The 15129-nt window shown below is 61.0% G+C and overlaps 1 protein-coding gene across 2 annotated transcripts; it reads right to left on the bottom strand.

The window, feature by feature from the left end:
* Window positions 1-6181: 6181 nt before the first annotated feature.
* On the bottom strand, window positions 6182-15012 carry LOC133350541 (H(+)/Cl(-) exchange transporter 6-like). Of its 2 annotated transcripts, XM_061566212.1 has the most exons (3): window positions 14152-15012; window positions 12647-12666; window positions 6182-12592 (listed from the first exon to the last, which is right to left on the bottom strand). In XM_061566212.1, the coding sequence occupies exons 1-3, from the start codon at window positions 14995-14997 to the stop codon at window positions 10504-10506; spliced, it is 2955 nt and encodes a 984-aa protein (XP_061422196.1). In that variant the 5' UTR covers window positions 14998-15012; the 3' UTR covers window positions 6182-10503. The 2 variants fall into 2 exon arrangements, with proteins under 2 accessions (XP_061422196.1, XP_061421381.1); XM_061565397.1 differs by having other exon boundaries at window positions 6182-12666.
* Between the last annotated feature and the right edge of the window lie 117 nt (window positions 15013-15129).

The following is a 15129-nucleotide window of genomic DNA, read 5'->3' as shown; positions in this document are numbered from 1 at the left end:
ACGTATGTAGAAAATAAAAGTAGGCGAGCCTACTTCAGCAGTTTTTTCTTGCTGTGAATGTCCCACCTGATGACGATTGCTTGTGTTGCGATCGAATCGTCGTGATCTATTATTTTCTACCTACGTGACTTTACCGAAAGAACCAAAGAGTATGATGGATTCCTGCGGTCACGAAAGCTTCAAATCAAGATCGGCACAAGCTGGTTCCTGTTCTTAGCCATAGACTCGACCAACGGCCTTGCGAGTAAGGCTCCCCCTCCACCACTCAACCAACTTATCCTCACGACCCGAAGTAAACAATGGAATCATTAATTAGCGACAAGGGGCTCACAGTCACAGATTTAATCTGCACAGCCCATGGCTGATCGAGTCAGAGTCCGAGCGATGTGGCCTCGTTTCTCTCTCTCTCTGAGGTGCGTTGGTGCTAACCATCTATACGGGGGGGATCGAGCGTTGCTCCCTCGCACGAGGCGTGGGGTTTTTTCGCCGGGTTGCTAGGTCTGAAACAAGTTAATTAAAAAATAAAATCCTTATTCAACCTATAGGCGAGAGCAAATTGAGATTTGTAGCAAAAAACAAAAACGAATATGGAACCAAAAAGCGCAATTACTAACGCGTGGACATATTTCGCAGACTCGCAGCCTTCCAATCGCATCTCGCGTGGGCAATGTTTCATTGGGCAGGACAACAGCGATGGAAGGTGATAAGAAGTCATCACGAGAAGAGGCGTAGCAACAAAGACGGAACGGGAGTTAGGTGAATTATGCAGCCGTTGGCGAGCTCGGCCCAAACCATCACAGCGCCCATTCGAGTGGAAGCGGCACGCGCTAAGTGCCCCCCCCCCCCTCTTCCTCCTCCCTCTGCCCCCCTCCTCTTCACCCCCTACGCGCCCCCCTACGCGCCCCCCTACGCGCCCCCCCCCCCCACTCGGCCCCCCCCCACCGTCTCCGCTCTCGCCGTGTCGAGGCGCCGACCGCCTTCCTGCCCGCGGTCGCCGTGGCTCAGCGAGACGGCGACGCGAACATTGCTACCCCCTAGGGCGACAGGGAACCCCATAGGAGAGATCCGGGGTCTTAGTGATGCTGATGATGCTGCTGATGATGATTAGCAGCAGCAGCAGTGGCGTCCAGACAGCGTCGGGAGAAACGGGCCGAGCGATAGCTCTCTGATACTAATCTCTTCCAGATACTGATACAGTCAGAGACTGGGCTCTGGCCGGGTCTGTACAGAAAGTCAAAGATAGACTGCCTCTGATGGAGGGTCTAGGCAGTGGTAGACTGACTCTGATGGAGGCTCTAGGCAGTGGTAGACTGCCTCTGATGGAGGCTCTAGGCAGTGATAGACTGACTCTTATGGAGGGTCTAGGCAGTGGTAGACTGACTCTGATGGAGGGTCTAGGCAGTGGTAGACTGACTCTGATGGGGGGTCTAGGCAGTGGTAGACTGACTCTGATGGGGGGTCTAGGCAGTGGTAGACTGACTCTGATGGAGGGTCTAGGCAGTGGTAGACTGACTCTGATGGAGGGTCTAGGCAGTGGTAGACTGACTCTGATGGAGGCTCTAGGCAGTGATAGACTGACTCTGATGGAGGATCTAGGCAGTGGGAGACTGACTCTGATGGAGGGTCTAGGCAGTGGTAGACTGACTCTGATGGAGGGTCTAGGCAGTGGTAGACTGACTCTGATGGAGGGTCTAGGCAGGGGTAGACTGACTCTGATGGAGGCTCTAGGCAGTGACTCTGATGGAGGGTCTAGGCAGTGACTCTGATGGAGGGTCTAGGCAGTGACTCTGATGGAGGGTCTAGGCAGTGACTCTGATGGAGGCTCTAGGCAGTGACTCTGATGGAGGGTCTAGGCAGTGACTCTGATGGAGGGTCTAGGCAGTGACTCTGATGGAGGGTCGAGGCAGTGGTAGACTGACTCTGATGGAGGCTCTAGGCAGTGGTAGACTGACTCTGATGGAGGCTCTAGGCAGTGACTCTGATGGAGGCTCTAGGCAGTGGTAGACTGACTCTGATGGAGGGTCTAGGCAGTGACTCTGATGGAGGGTCTAGGCAGTGACTCTGATGGAGGGTCTAGGCAGTGACTCTGATGGAGGGTCTAGGCAGTGGTAGACTGACTCTGATGGGACACGCGACGAGCCCCGGCCCACCGGCACAACACAGAGACGCGTTCCTCGCTTGATGCGCTCAGGTGCGCGCCTGGAAAGCGCCGCGTTCAGCGCCCCTCGATCCGCGAGTGCGGGAGGGGGACCCCGCAGGGCGTGGAGACACGATCCCCCAACAAAAGGCAACGACCCCCCGTGCAGCCTGCGCCGTACTGATGGACACGGGCCGAGATTAGTCCGCCCAATGAAGGCCGGCACGGCGCACGAGGGGGGCGGTGGCCAACAATCACGCCCGACCGCCTTTGTCTCCCCAAACTCACAGTGTTGGTATTGACGACTGCGTTGAGTGTGTTGTTGTTGTTGTTGTTGTTTGTTGTTGTTGTTTGTGCTCGTGCCAGACGCAGCAGCAGCAATCACCAAATCATGTGCGCCATCGACATGGAGGGGCGACATCAGCTGGTGCGTCAGACGCCCCGGGGGGGGGGGGGGGGGGGCTCGCGGGGGAGGGAAGGCCTTCATCCAGCAGTGGAGCGATCGTGACCGGCGGTTACCGATGCTTCTGCTTGCGACGCCACGCAAACACGTGGCCAGGGTGGCCGGACACTTTCTCCACTCACTCGTTTCTCGCCTTCTCGCTTCGTCGAACTTTTTTCGAGATTTCTTTGTGGGTGGAGGCGCTCGGAGGAGGTTGTGGGCGCTGAAGTCTCTCTCATTGAGGCACCCAACGCAGCCGTGGACTCGTGGCGCTGTGATTTAGCCATGGGCGCACGCGCAGCCTGTGCAGCGAGGGCTCGGGGGATCTCGCCTGGCAGCTCGCCCCCCCCTCCACGGGCCACCCCTCCCCTCCATCCCCCCTCCCCTCCATCCCCCCCTCCCCTCCATCCCCCCTCCCCTCCATCCCCCCTCCCCTCTATCCTCCCCTCCATCCTCCCCTCCACCCCTCCCTCCATCCCCCCTCCCTCTATCCTCCCCTCCATCCCCCCTCCCCTCCATCCCCCCCTCCCCTCCATCCCCCCCCTCCCCTCCATCCCCCCCCTCCCCTCCGTCCACCCCCTCCCCTCCATCCCCCCCTCCCCTCTATCCTCCCCTCCATCCCCCCCTCCCCTCCATCCCCCCCCTCCCCTCCGTCCACCCCCTCCCCTCCATCCCCCTCCCTCCATCCCCTCCCCATCCCCCCTCCCCTCCATCCCCCCCCTCCCCTCCGTCCACCCCCTCCCCTCCATCCCCCCTTCCCCCCCTCCTCATCTCTCACTTGCCTCCATCCACCCCTCCCTCACCCTCCCACCTCCTCCCACCTCCTCCTTTACACTTCTCAGCGACGCAGGGACAGGAGCCCCAACGTCCTCCTCACCAGCCATGATCTATCCGCCACTGGGTGAAAGCCTCTCTCCCCCCCCTCCTCTGCCTACCCCTCGCCATCTCTCACGATCTTCCGATGGAACTCGGCCACGCACCCGTCACACGACTCGTGAGTGTGGTGGCTGCCTGTCAGCAGGGCGCCGCGGTGGCTATAGGAGATGTTGACTATCTCGCTTGGTATACAGGTCGTGGGTTCGATCCCGACCTTGACGCCTGCTGCTGTATATTTGGAGTTTGCGTGTCTCTCTCTCATCACGGTGGCTAGGAGATGTTAACTTCATCGCCTGGTGTGCAGGAGGTCGTGGGTTCGATCCCGACCCTGACGCCTGCGGCTGTAGATTTGGCATGTGCGTGTTTCTCTCTCTCTCCCTGTGGTCGCGTGGATTTTTCTCGGGGCCCTCCGGGTTTATCCCTCCACATTTAGAAACATAGTCAAGAGTATTTGGCTGCTAGAAGTTCAACATACAGGCTGGTGTGGAAATGTGTGGCCGGGTCGCTTCTGCTAAAGAGCTATATAGCTGAGTCGACCTTACCTGGTAAAATAGAAAAATAGTTTCAGAAACACATGTTTTAGTTTAATCCCGCGCTGTGGAGGCGGCAGCAGCAGCGAGGGGTTAGTGGAGCACAAAGAGACGCTTGTGTGGAACTCCCATCCCTATCCGTGGGTGGGCCTCGATGTGATGACATTACCCCGAGCTCGCACAGGAGAAGGCGGTGCAGCAAAGTGTGGACTAATCGACATCTCTTTCCATCTGTACGGGCACAGGGGGTGGCCCTTGAAGGTCTGGCTTGCATCGGGTGTCGTCATTTTGTCAACAGGGAAGAAAACAAAAGGAAATGTAATGCCAAATGGAAAAGAACTGAAATGGTCGAAGAAAAATGAAAAATGCAATTAGTAAAAATAAATCAGAAACCTCATCCATACCTGGTTTGTACTCAAAAAATGAAGGATAAGTCAACCTAGCGGTGACCACAACAACAACAACAACAACCGCCATTCGCCACTAAGTGGCGGTGACGTCACCACGATGCTTGTGCCAGGCCAAGTGCACCTTGAGGCCACGTGAAGTGTCGAAAGCCCGCTGGCAGGAGGTCACGGGGCAGACCCAGGTGCCACTGGTCGACTGACCGAGATGACCGAGATGACTGGCTGATGCACCACCTGTGCCCCCTACTGTACCAACTTGCTGTGCTTTAGCCACCCGGCGCTCCGCTCGTTGTTGTGAGCGTCGCTCCTCCGCCCTCCGTTGTTGTTGGAGGGCGACTGCCTCCAACTGCCCAGTAGCGTCCTTCACGAGCCTCCTCCACTGAGGCCGATCTTGACACCGCTGGTACCAGTCATCGGCAAGTCCACTCAGCTCCACGTCCTCCTGTACCACATCACTCCATCTCTTCTCCAGCCCGTGCCGCGCCCGTCTAGCCCCCTCGATCCGGCCGAACAAAAGCTGTTTAGGCATGCGGTGGCTGGGCATGCGGGCTACATGACCCAGCCAACGCAGCCTTGCCTGCCGGAGGAGCTCACTGATGGGACTTTGCCCAGATCTTTCAAGGATTTGTGAGCTCCTCACACAATCCAGCCTGGTTAAACCCAGGATGGATCGTAGGCAGGCCAGCCTAAATGTTTCCAACCGGCGAAGATGCTCCACCAGGGGGGTCCACGTCTCGCAAGCGTAGAGAAGGGAGGGAATGACCGTGGCCGAGAAGACCTGAAGCTTCGTGCGGAGCGACAGACCAGGTAGCTTCCACACAGCGTTACGCAACCGATGAAAAGATATTGCCGCTCGACTGATTCGGAGTGAGACCTCTGCTGATAGACTGGAGCCGGTCATAAGCACACTGCCCAGGTATGGGAAACTCTCCACTCTCTCCACAACTGCCTCATCACCAATTGGGAGTTGTGGGGGTGGAGTGTCCGATGGTACAAAATACCCAGGCAGGTGCTTGGTTTTGGTGGGGCTGATGGTAAGGCCCCACCTCTTAGTGGCACGCTCCAGTCTCAGCAGCAGCGCCTCCAACTCCTCTTCTGAATGAGCACACGCAGTGTAACACACACACACCAGCCGCTACGGTGTTTCACTAAGTGGCGGTGGCGTGAGCACGCGGCTTGTGCCAGGCTAGGTGCAGCTTTGAGGCTCTAACGTGAAGGGTGGGACTCGTGGGACAGACCCAGATGCTCATTTATGGCCGAGTCGACCTGCAGGGAAGCCCAGGACCGGTTCATATATTTGTCATTGGCGTTGGTGGCCGTGAGCTGGAATCGAACCCGTGTCTCTGCCGGGTTCGCAGCGCAGTGCGGCGCTACCCACTACACTACCACAGAAACAAAGATCCCCGTATAGCCTCAAGACTTTTGGGGCAAGTGCGAGCACCACCTATGAAGGCCGGAACAGCACAAGAGGGGGGGGAGGGGTGGGTGGCCAGCACCAGGCCCGGCCGCCTTCGTGCCTCGCTAGTGGCGATGTTGACTACACACCGCACCACGCACGCATTTGAGGCTGAGTAGACCTAGGGGGAGGCCCTGCACCGGTGCAGATAATCGTCACGGATGTTGGTGGCCGCGAGTGGGAATCGAACCCGGGTCTCTGCCGGGTTCGTAGCGCAGTACGGTGCTAACCGCTGCACCACCGCTCCCCACAGAATCACACGCACATTCTCTAACACGCACGCACACACGTGGAACTCACGTACAAGACGGTGCAGAAAAAGGCAAAGACATTTTCACAGTTAAGGGGGGACAAACTTCACAGTTCACAGCGGACAACGTAACAACATCGAATGTCAATAAATAAAACCGCAGGCCGCGACCGCACAGACATTGACTCCGCGCATCCCGCAGCCGCGATCGCCCCCGCGCCGACCGAGACGTCTCGGGACGAGGTGAGGGTCGCCTTGGACACAACCACCGCGAGTGGAGCACCCGGCGCTCGATGTCACCAGCGCGTGGTGGGTTCATCATCCACGCCGCGCCGCGAACGCTACGGCAGATCGCCGGTGGCCCACACGCAGACTCTAGACCCCACGTGTGGATATGGCAAATGGGGGAGAGAGAGCGAGAGATCAATATCTCTGGGAGAGAGAGAGAGATCGATATCTCTGGGGGAGAGAAAGAGAGAGATCTCTGGAGACGAAGAATTCCCGTTACGGCTGACGGAAAGTAAAAATCCCTGGCTGAAGAATTCACACGCTGAAAAAACCGTACCGACTTCTCTCCCACAGATATCACGCGAGCACTTGGTAGGCCTCGTCACTCGGGCAGTGGTCATTCTCAACGTGCGCTTGGCTACTCCGACCCCCCCCCCCTTGTTGAATTCTGTTTCAACCGAGCACAGTAACACCCCCCCCCCCTTAATCAATGTTCCCAGGAATAAACGCAGACGCAGGGGGGGGGGGGGTAATGAACATCAACGTTAGTTTAGCCAATTGTCCATCTTATGAGGTATCCTAACTCCCCAATGAGCTCAGTAACTAGCAAGCGAATAATACAAAAACTCAGTCGACGCTCTGGGTGTGTGACATCATTTCCCATCTAGGAGTTAATACGGCGCTTTAGACAAAGCGCCTGACATGGAGTTTGAGTGTTGGGGAGGGGTGGCAAGGGAGGGTGATGACCGGGAAAGGGGTGAGGGGGGTTAGGAGAGGGAAGGAGGGTGGCGAGGGGTGAGGGCAGGAAGCAGAGGTGGGACAAAGTCATTGTTATGCAAGTCCAAGTCGAGTCTGAAGTCATCAAATTCATGACTCGAGTCTGACTCGAGTCCAAGTCACATGACTCGAGTCCACACCTCAGAGGTGGGACAAAGTCATTGTTATGCAAGTCCAAGTCGAGTCTGAAGTCATCAAATTCATGACTCGAGTCTGACTCGAGTCCAAGTCACATGACTCGAGTCCACACCTCTGGCAGGAAGTAGTCGAGGGATACCCTGGTGAAAAACGAGGAGTCGTACGGAACGAAGAATGGTTTCGTGAAGTTGCCTGAGGGAGTTGATTCCACTGGAGGGGAGCCAGGAGGGAGACGGAGCGGCACCGTGAGCGAGCACAGGGAGGGGAGGAGCAGTGAGGGACCACAGAAAGTGTCACCGCTGGGGCCGAGGGGGACATGGCAAGAAACAAGAGCAGCGAGGTGGGGAGGGCGCAGAGCCACGGGGCCGTTGGCAAACGCGGGCGAGGAGTTTGAATAAACAGCACGAGCCGACGGGAAGCCAGTGGAGTTAGACGAGGAGAGCGGAGGGATGGGATGTGATGTGGGAGATTAGAACTAATCCTGGCCAAAGCGTCTTGAAGTTGCTGGAGGGGAGCACAGGCGTAGGCAGGAAGAGCAAGAAGAAGGGGATTGGAGTGGTGGAGACGCCATGAGGGCGTAGGGGGAGAGTATTTTGGCAGCGGAGATTGAGATGAGGGGGGCGAATTTTCCGGATGTTGAAGGGATGAAAGCGGCACGTGGGTTACGGTGGAGATATGCTTGGTGAAGGAGAGAGGGGCAATCAAAGGTGACCCCAAGGTTTCGAGCAAAGGAGACAGAGGTGGGGATGGGGTCGAGAGGAGAGGATGTGGGGTGGGGGCTTTAGAGATGATTTAGAGATGACAGTTGACAGTCCAGCCGAGGAAGTTTGGGGGAGTAACGGTGAAGAGGGAGGAAGCAGGCGGCGGTGGTGGTGGTGGTGAAGGTGGGTGGGGGGGATTGCGGGGCAAGAGTGAGCAGAGAGACTGGTGGTTGTGCGCGTGAGCTTGGCGGGGGGGGGGGGGGGGGCGTTGAATCTCCTTCACTCATCGCCCGTCACGCGCTTCAATGGCAGCGGCGAGCGGGCTCCACACGCTCGTTCGTCGCTACGATTGCTACGGCCTCTTAATGCAACATTCTTTAAATACGCGCGCGCACACACAGATATATATTCACATTGTGTTGTACAGCACAGGGCGCAGTCCCCGACTTACGGGAACAAGTTCCGTTCGTCAAGTGGAGACGATCCGTTAAAGTCGCAACACAACGTACTGTATTCACGTGCGCGGACGGCCAAGTGTTGTGAAATGTGTTCACGGGGTGGGTGGGTGGGGGGGTGTTAAACCCATAAATAAGAATGCGACGACGGAAATAATTCCGCGGTTTCGGTTCGCGAGTTCAAGTTCGCAAAGAGTCGGGCGGTTAAATAAATAAATATCTTACGGAAGAACGCTCGTAAGTGCGGGCATTCATAAGTTGGGGAGTGCCTTCCTGTGTATATATTAGAACTCCTGGCACAAAACATGCATCGGCTAACTTAATTGCTCGACGTTTGAATTGCAAACGTAGAGTCTTGTCCGCGCTCTCCACACTCCGGCCGCGGCTCCGCGGAGGACGAGAGCGGACGCTCCGACGAGGGTGCCTTCGTGACGTCACGGACACCAACAGAACCCTGGAGTGTGTATTATTACTGTCGCTGTTGTCGTCTTTGTCGTCGTCGTCACGGCGGTCGGCCTCATCGTTGAGCCGGCTTGGCAACAGCCAAAACGTGAGCCGATCGCAGCTCCATCGCAGAAGAGTCCGGCGTCAGCGGTTCCGCCAGGTTGCGTTGAACCTGCACGGTTTTTCTGTCCCCCTCAGCGTTCGTAGCGTTTCAAAACGGGCGCAACTCTGAAAAACCGCACAACACTGATGATGATGATGCACAGAGCGCTCCGCTCGCAACTCCAAAGGTTGAGAGTTGACATCCCACCGCCATCATCGAAGTCTGTGCCACGGTGGCTAGGAGATGTTAACTACCTCGCCTGGTGTGCAGGAGGTCGTGGGTTAGATCCTGACAATGACGCCTGCTGCTGTGCGTTTCGAGTTTGCGGTGTCTCTCCCTCTCCCCGTGGAATTTTCTCCGGGTCCTCCGATTTTTGCCTCCACATTTAGAAACATGCATTTAGAGTATTTGGCTGCTATACATTTCCACATTAAAAGCCGCTTCGTTGACCTATCATTTGTGATAGCCAGGTCGCTTCTGAGAAAGAGCCATACACAGCTCAGCAATACAAAATTTTATCATCATTTTCATTTGTCCGCGGTAGCCAAAAACAACATGGAGCCACTCGTTTGCACCCCCAGGATAAACTACAGGCCCCTGGCAGGCACGTGACCATGGCATTCTCACTGCTTGGCTTCAAGGTTGCGAGTGGTGGGTGGGGGGATGAGTGCCGCAATTTTTTTGTTATTTGGTGGAATACCATCCGGCAGTGGAAAAACAAGTGGGAACTTTATCAGTCAAAAAATACATTCGAGGAATAACTTCGAGGGCGTGTTTACACGGCCATCGATTTTTTTTGTTCGCTAAAATTGAAGAATTCAAATGGCTTTAGTCAAAGAGGGAAGCGAAAATGGCAGGAATGAAACAATAAAAGAAAATACATAGAAAACGAGTGGGAAGAAAACCCCCCCCACCCCGAAAAGGTAGCTTTGGAGTAGCGGACGCATCACGTCGCCACAACCGATGTGCAACAGGGTTGGTCCAGATGTCTTGTGACCCCCCCCCCCCCCCCCGCATTTCATTCTCTAAAACGTAATAACTTTTGAGAAAATGTGAGGGGTCAATCAATTGGCGGTGGGAGGGGGGTCACGAGACGTCTGGACCACCAACCCTGTAGATCCGCAAACTCAGTTGTTCAAGTAAAAATTCTGGAAAAACGTCCCAAAACCGCCGCCGATCGCTTTCCAGAACCCCCCCCCCACCCTGGGGATCGATTTGGAGGCAAGGAGGTTCTTTCCCTCCTCCCTGCACGGCGTTACCTCTGCGCCGCTCACCTTTGCACACATTCGGCCCGTACGTGGAAAGGTCAACATACACACGTACGGCACGTGACAGGACGTCATGTGGCATCATAACGTCTGTACAGATGACATACGAGGTCACGTGGCCATCCGAATAACTTCACAGCTCGTCGGATTCCTCCGGCATAAATAAAGATTCTGACGACGATATTCAACGTGTCTCAAGGCGGGTGGGCGGCAGCTTCTCAAGGACGGGTTCAAAGTTGGTCTCACGGCGAGGGGGGCGGGGGTCGAGAGGTTGCGGGGGCGCCGCCCGCTTCACGGGCGCGCCATGCGCTTGCGCCGCAGACTGCGCCGCAGCGCCTCGGGCGTCAGCTCGTGGCGCGTCACCACGCCCACCACGTGGCCCGCCGCGTTGACCACGGCGAGCTGGCGTGCCTGCAGCGCCGCCATGACGCGCAGGGCCTCGCCGGCGCTGGCGCGGGCGTTCACCGCGGGGGCGCCGGCGTCCACGTACGGCGTCACGTCCACGACGGCGCGCGGCTCCAGCAGCGCCAGCTCCAGGTCGCCCACGTCCAGGCCGCGTCGCTCCGCCTCCGCCAGCGTCGCCGCTCCCACGCGCGGCTGCCGCGCCGGTGCCCGCCCCTCCTCGTACCACGCGCCCCGCGCCAGCAGGGCCGCGAGGCGCGAGCGCGACACCATGCCGTGGTAGGTGAGCGGCCGCAGGCGCTGGGCCAGCGTCCAGTCGCCGGGGAGGCCCGCGTCCGCCGCTCGGCCGGGGTCGCCGGCGTCCCCGCTGGCCCAGCCGGCGGGCTGCAGGTTCGGGTACGGCTCCACCCCCGGCTGCAGGACGCTGGCGAGGTACTCGCAAGCGGGCGACGACTCCTCCTCGTCCCCCTCGTCGTCGTCGTCGCGCCGGCGCCGCTCCGGCACGCCGCCTCGCCCGGCGCCCGGCGGCCGCTGCAGCTCGGCCGACGGGTACGAGCGCATCGAGCGGCTGCGGCGCCGGTACTCGTTCGCGCGCGTCACAGCCAGCGCGGCGCGGTGGAACTCGCCGTTCGCGGCCAGCAGCGCCGCGTTGCCGGCGCCGCCGTGGGAGGCGCCGGCGGCCTCAGTGACGACGGGGAAGGCGTGGTGGCGGCGCGCGCGCAGCACGCTCACCAGCGACTGGACGCGCGTGTGCGGGTACACGTACACCAGCTCGGGCTCCATCACGTCGCTCACGAGCAGCAGGCGCTGGCAACGCTGGCCCGGCGCCGGCGGCGGCAGCGGCTCCGCCGAGTCGTCGGGGAGCAGCGGGAGGCCCCGCAGCGCCGCGGCGGCGCGCGCCGGCTCCCGCGACCACGCGCCGGCCAGCCAGCCCGACAGCAGCAGCGCCAGCAGCGCGGCCGCCGCGCCCTCGGCGTCCGCGCCGCTCGCCTCCACCAGCGCGAGCGCCAGCACCAGGGGCCAGCGCGCCACGCCGCCCAGCGCGGCCGCCGCCCCCGCCAGCGCCAGCTTGTCCTGCCGCGGAGGCGGCCACCGCCGCGGCTGCCAGCGCCGGAGGAGCCCGGCGGCCAGGCGGCCGTAGACGGCGCCCACCAGCAGCTGCGGCGCGAAGGCGCCGCCGGGCGCCCGCAGCCCCGAGGCCCAGAGCGAGAGGGGCGCGAGGCAGCCCAGCGCCATTAGCAGCGAGGGCGGCGACGGCGCCGCGCCGGGTCCCAGGAGGCCGCGGAGCGCCGTCTCGGGCGCCGACAGCAGCAGCCGCGCGAGGTCGTTGGCGGTGCCGTTGGGGCAGAGCAGCGACGGCAGGAGGGCGCGCGGGTCGCGGGGCCCCGCCGCCGTCGCGTTGCCCGCGGCGGCGGCGCCGCCGTCGTCGCGGCACGAGCCGAGGGCGGCGGCAGCCAGGAAGGCGGCGCAACTCCCGGCGAGCGAGACGAGCAGCGCCTCGAGGGCGCCGGCGCACGGCGGCTTGGCGAAGACGTGGCGCGCGCGGTAGCGGGACAGCCGCGCCCGCAGGCGCCGGTGCGCGGCCGCGTGGACTCCGCCCACCGCGCCCAGCGCCATCGCCGCCGGCAGCAGCGCCCAGGGGTCGGCGCCGCCCGCGGGACGCCCGCCGGATTCGCCGGCCAGGTCGAGCATTCCCACGGGCCACGCAGGAGGAGAGCCGCCAGCGCCGGACAGCGCCAGCGCGCCGGAGGAGAGCGCCGAGAAGGCGAGGGAGGCGGTGACGGAGCTGAGCAGGACGGGGAAGACGACGCCCGGGTCGGCCAGGGCGCCGGGCCCCGCGTTCTGGAGGCCGAAGACGGCGCCGGCGAGGGGAGCGCCGAACGCCAGCGCCATCCCGGCGGCCGAACCGGCGGCCGCGAGGCAACGGCGCCCGCGCGCCGTGCAGAGGGCCGCCGGGCGGAGTCCGGCGCGGGACAGCGCCGGGCAGAGCAGAGAGGGCAGCCACAGGCCCAGCGCCGTCCCCACGTGCAGCATGGGGGCTTCGATGCCCACCTGCCCAAGGGGGATTCGTCACGGCGGTTGATTAGGAACAGGGAGAGGTGATCGGAGTTCAAGAGACCTCGCAAACATCACAACCCACGAAGCTCACGGTCCACCCTTAACTGCATCCCGCTGCGCAGAGCATGGCATCAGCAGCAGATGATACCTGATGCACAAATAAAATAACTCTCTCCTGCAGCGGTGTCCGACAGTGGTCATCCAGAGCAGAGACCGGAGTACAACGCAATGCAAGAACCGATCCACAGATACGGAGGAGACATCGTCACAGCGATGGACTCGCTCCGCTACTGCTCCTGACGCGGTACGTTTTTTGACCACCTGAATGTGCATCGTAGTTATTGCAGAATCTCAGGGCCGCTGCATTTGGGCAAGTGACACTGTGCACGTTACACATCAGCATTGTTATTATCGACATCAGTGGCCGCGCGAAGATTAAGGGCCATGCTAGACCACGTCGCTGGTGTCATTCATGACTGCTGCTGCTGCTGAGATGTTGACATTGAAAAAGACTGACAGAGACGTCAGACGTTGGCACTCGAAATGTATCGCTGCAGGAGGACGCTGCTGCTACTGCTGTCTAAGCTGGAACCAACGGAGTGCCCAATGTAGACGCAGGGAAAATGTTGCTGCTGCTGCTGTTGTTGTTCGGGACAAACGGAAGTGGAAAGAGAGAACGACCGAAGAGAGAATGTCCTGAGTAGGACGCCGTCGTGAAATATTGGTGCCAGAGAGAAGTGTCCACCACGTGACCACATTGGCACCACAAGAGAGTGGACACCACGTGACCACATTGGCACAAGGCAGGAGGAGTGGGCACCACGTGACCACATTGGCACAAGGCAGAGAGTGGACACCACGTGACCACATTGGCACAAGGCAGAAAGTGGACACCACGTGACCACATTGGCACAAGGCAGAAAGTGGACACCACGTGACCACATTGGCACCACAAGAGAGTGGACACCACGTGACCACATTGGCACAAGGCAGAAAGTGGACACCACGTGACCACATTGGCACAAGGCAGAAAGTGGACACCACGTGACCACATTGGCACCACAAGAGAGTGGACACCACGTGACCACATTGGCACCACTAGGCAGAGAGGAGTGGGCACCACGTGACCACAGTAGACACACCTACTACGGTGATTGCAAATATTTAAATTAACCAACTTTCTTCCACCTTTTTAAAAACGCTCCCGTGCGATCAGCGTCAGAGACGACAACACGCCGCAAGATGTCAACTACCTCGCCGGCTGTACAGGAGGCCGTGGGTTCGATCCCGAGTATTTGGCTGCTAAGAGAGAGTTGGGCCCAAGTGCCGATAGCGAGCAGCAGTAGCAGCAGCTATGAAGGCCGTGGACACGGCACACGAGGGGGTGGGTGGCCAGCACCACGCCCGGCCGCCTTTGTCTCCCCAGTGCCGCTGTCGTTTCCACCCCTCCCCACCACCCCCACCACCGCCAAGACGCACCACGAGGCCCCCGGCAGACGCGCACGCCGCTCCGAGCCCTCTGACCGCCACGGCCCCGCGCGTCCACGCGACCGCATCTCGGACCCCGTCCCTCAGCAGCCACGACGCCTCCTCCTCCTCCTCCCCCCACCCCCCGTGCCGCCGCCGCCGCCGCCCGGAGCCGCCGCCGCCGACGACGGCGGCGGTGCCGGCCAGGGCGGCTCCCAGCGCCAGCGCGCCCCGCACGGCGGCGCCCAGCAGCAGCAGCAGCGCCAGGGCGCCGCGCTCCTCGCTCCAGCGCAGGGCGCCGTCGAGCGCGGCGCGGGGCAGGGCCCAGGCGAGACGCGCGGGCAGCCAGACGAGCAGCAGGGCGGCCGCGGCGACCGCGGCGCCCAGCAGCGGGAAGCAGAGGCCGTGGGCGGCCCGCGTGAGACACGCGCGGCACACGCGACGACGCCTCCTGCTGCCGCCGCTGCTGCCGCCGCCGCCCCGCGTCCTGCCCTTCGTCAGTCCCTCGTCCTCGCCTCCTCCCTCCCCTTCCTCCTCCTCGTCGTCGTCGTCGTCACCCGCCTCGTCGTCACGCTCCTCGTGCTCGGCCTGCAGCGCGCTGGGCCACGCGTCCCGCCGCTCCAGACTCTCGACGACGGCGGCGGCGCCTCCAGCAACGCGGCCGCCGCCGCCGCCGCTCTCCGCCTCCTCCTCCTCGTCGTCGTCGTCGCACAGCTCCGCGAGCTCCTCGGGGGTGCGCGCTGCTGCTCGCGAGCCGCCCGGAGAGTCCCCGCAGCAGCCGCAGCCGAAGCAGCAGCAGCCGAAGCCGCGAGCGCCGCCGTCAATGCCCACGCCGCCATCACTGTCCGCGCGCTCCATGTTTCTTGTTGCTATGGGAGGGGGCGGGGCTACGCGATGACGTCGCGCCGCCGAGTCAGCGTTGTGCGGCGTGCGTGGTGACGTCAGACGCAGGGCGCGAGACCGTCTGCGGTGCCGATGACGTCATCACGC

This window comes from Lethenteron reissneri, chromosome 1 (genome assembly GCF_015708825.2).
Source record: "Lethenteron reissneri isolate LAM-NWPU_2019-01 chromosome 1, ASM1570882v1, whole genome shotgun sequence".
Lineage (NCBI taxonomy): Eukaryota > Metazoa > Chordata > Hyperoartia > Petromyzontiformes > Petromyzontidae > Lethenteron > Lethenteron reissneri.
The sequence above is the reverse complement of the archived record's forward strand: the minus strand, read 5'-3'. Positions and strand labels throughout refer to the sequence as shown.

What these genes read in the sequence shown, in the direction of transcription:
- LOC133350541 (XM_061565397.1), bottom strand. Translation starts at nt 14,997, where the DNA reads ATGGAGCGCGCGGACAGTGATGGCGGCGTGGGCATTGACGGCGGCGCT. An exon ending in CGTCTGCCGGGGGCCTCGTG is followed by an intron (nt 12,667 to 14,151) that starts GTGCGTCTTGGC and finishes CCCCTTGGGCAG; the next exon opens with GTGGGCATCGAAGCCCCCAT.